The following is a 708-nucleotide window of genomic DNA, read 5'->3' as shown; positions in this document are numbered from 1 at the left end:
TGTCCGGCCCCCCAGCGACAAGAGCTCGCCGCCGAGTGCCAAAAGCCACCCCCGGAGCGGTCTCAGAGGCCCTGATGGCCACCTCGCCCGCCTGTGCAGGGAACACCGAGCTCTGGCCAGCCTGAGTGTAAGGGAGAGGGCTCGGGGCCCACTTGGCTAACTCCTTCCCTGAGGGATCCCTCAAATCACTTTGACACTTGGCAAAGGATCCAGGAAAGGACAAACCTCCGCGACAGCTGGTCTTCCTGGGTGCGGACCGAGCTCTCTCCAACCGCCGAAGCGCCCTCGGGGAGCTGGTTGAGCTGGTCCATGATCTCCAGGCCGTTCTCCTCCGCGATCTGGACGATGAGGCTGTCCACCTGCTCCTGCGGCGTGGTCAGCGTGGTGGCCGAGCTCATGGAGTCCTCCATGACCTGCGACACGAGACAGCCCCGTCATCCCGACCCACTTGCGAAGCCGCTCGGCCTAGTTTCCCCCCAAAGAACAGGGTGCAGACCCCACACCATCACCAGTGCCCTCAGACGGAGCAGCCCTGAGCCTGACCGCGGGGTGACGTTAGCAGCAGCGTGGCCAGCAGGAGCAGGGCAGGGATTATCCCTCTGTACTCGGTGCTGGGGAGGCCACACCTCAAACACCATGTTCAGTTTTGGGCCCCTCACGACAAGAAGGACACCGAGGGGCTGGAGCAGGGCCAGAGAAGGGCAGTGG

The 708-nt window shown here is 64.1% G+C and overlaps 1 protein-coding gene across 1 annotated transcript in view; it reads right to left on the bottom strand.

The window, feature by feature from the left end:
* Window positions 1–225: 225 nt before the first annotated feature.
* CHMP1A (charged multivesicular body protein 1A) overlaps window positions 226–708 on the bottom strand; it is a gene marked incomplete at both ends in the record, with an annotated part of 2459 nt that continues 1976 nt past the window's right edge. The window contains one exon of the mRNA XM_009868048.1: window positions 226–413. Coding sequence (XP_009866350.1) covers window positions 226–413 — 188 coding nt within the window. The remainder of the gene's footprint in view (window positions 414–708) is intronic.

The sequence above is a fragment of the Apaloderma vittatum genome, unplaced genomic scaffold (genome assembly GCF_000703405.1).
Source record: "Apaloderma vittatum isolate BGI_N311 unplaced genomic scaffold, ASM70340v1 scaffold28514, whole genome shotgun sequence".
Classification (NCBI taxonomy): Eukaryota; Metazoa; Chordata; class Aves; order Trogoniformes; family Trogonidae; genus Apaloderma; species Apaloderma vittatum.
The sequence above is the reverse complement of the archived record's forward strand: the minus strand, read 5'-3'. Positions and strand labels throughout refer to the sequence as shown.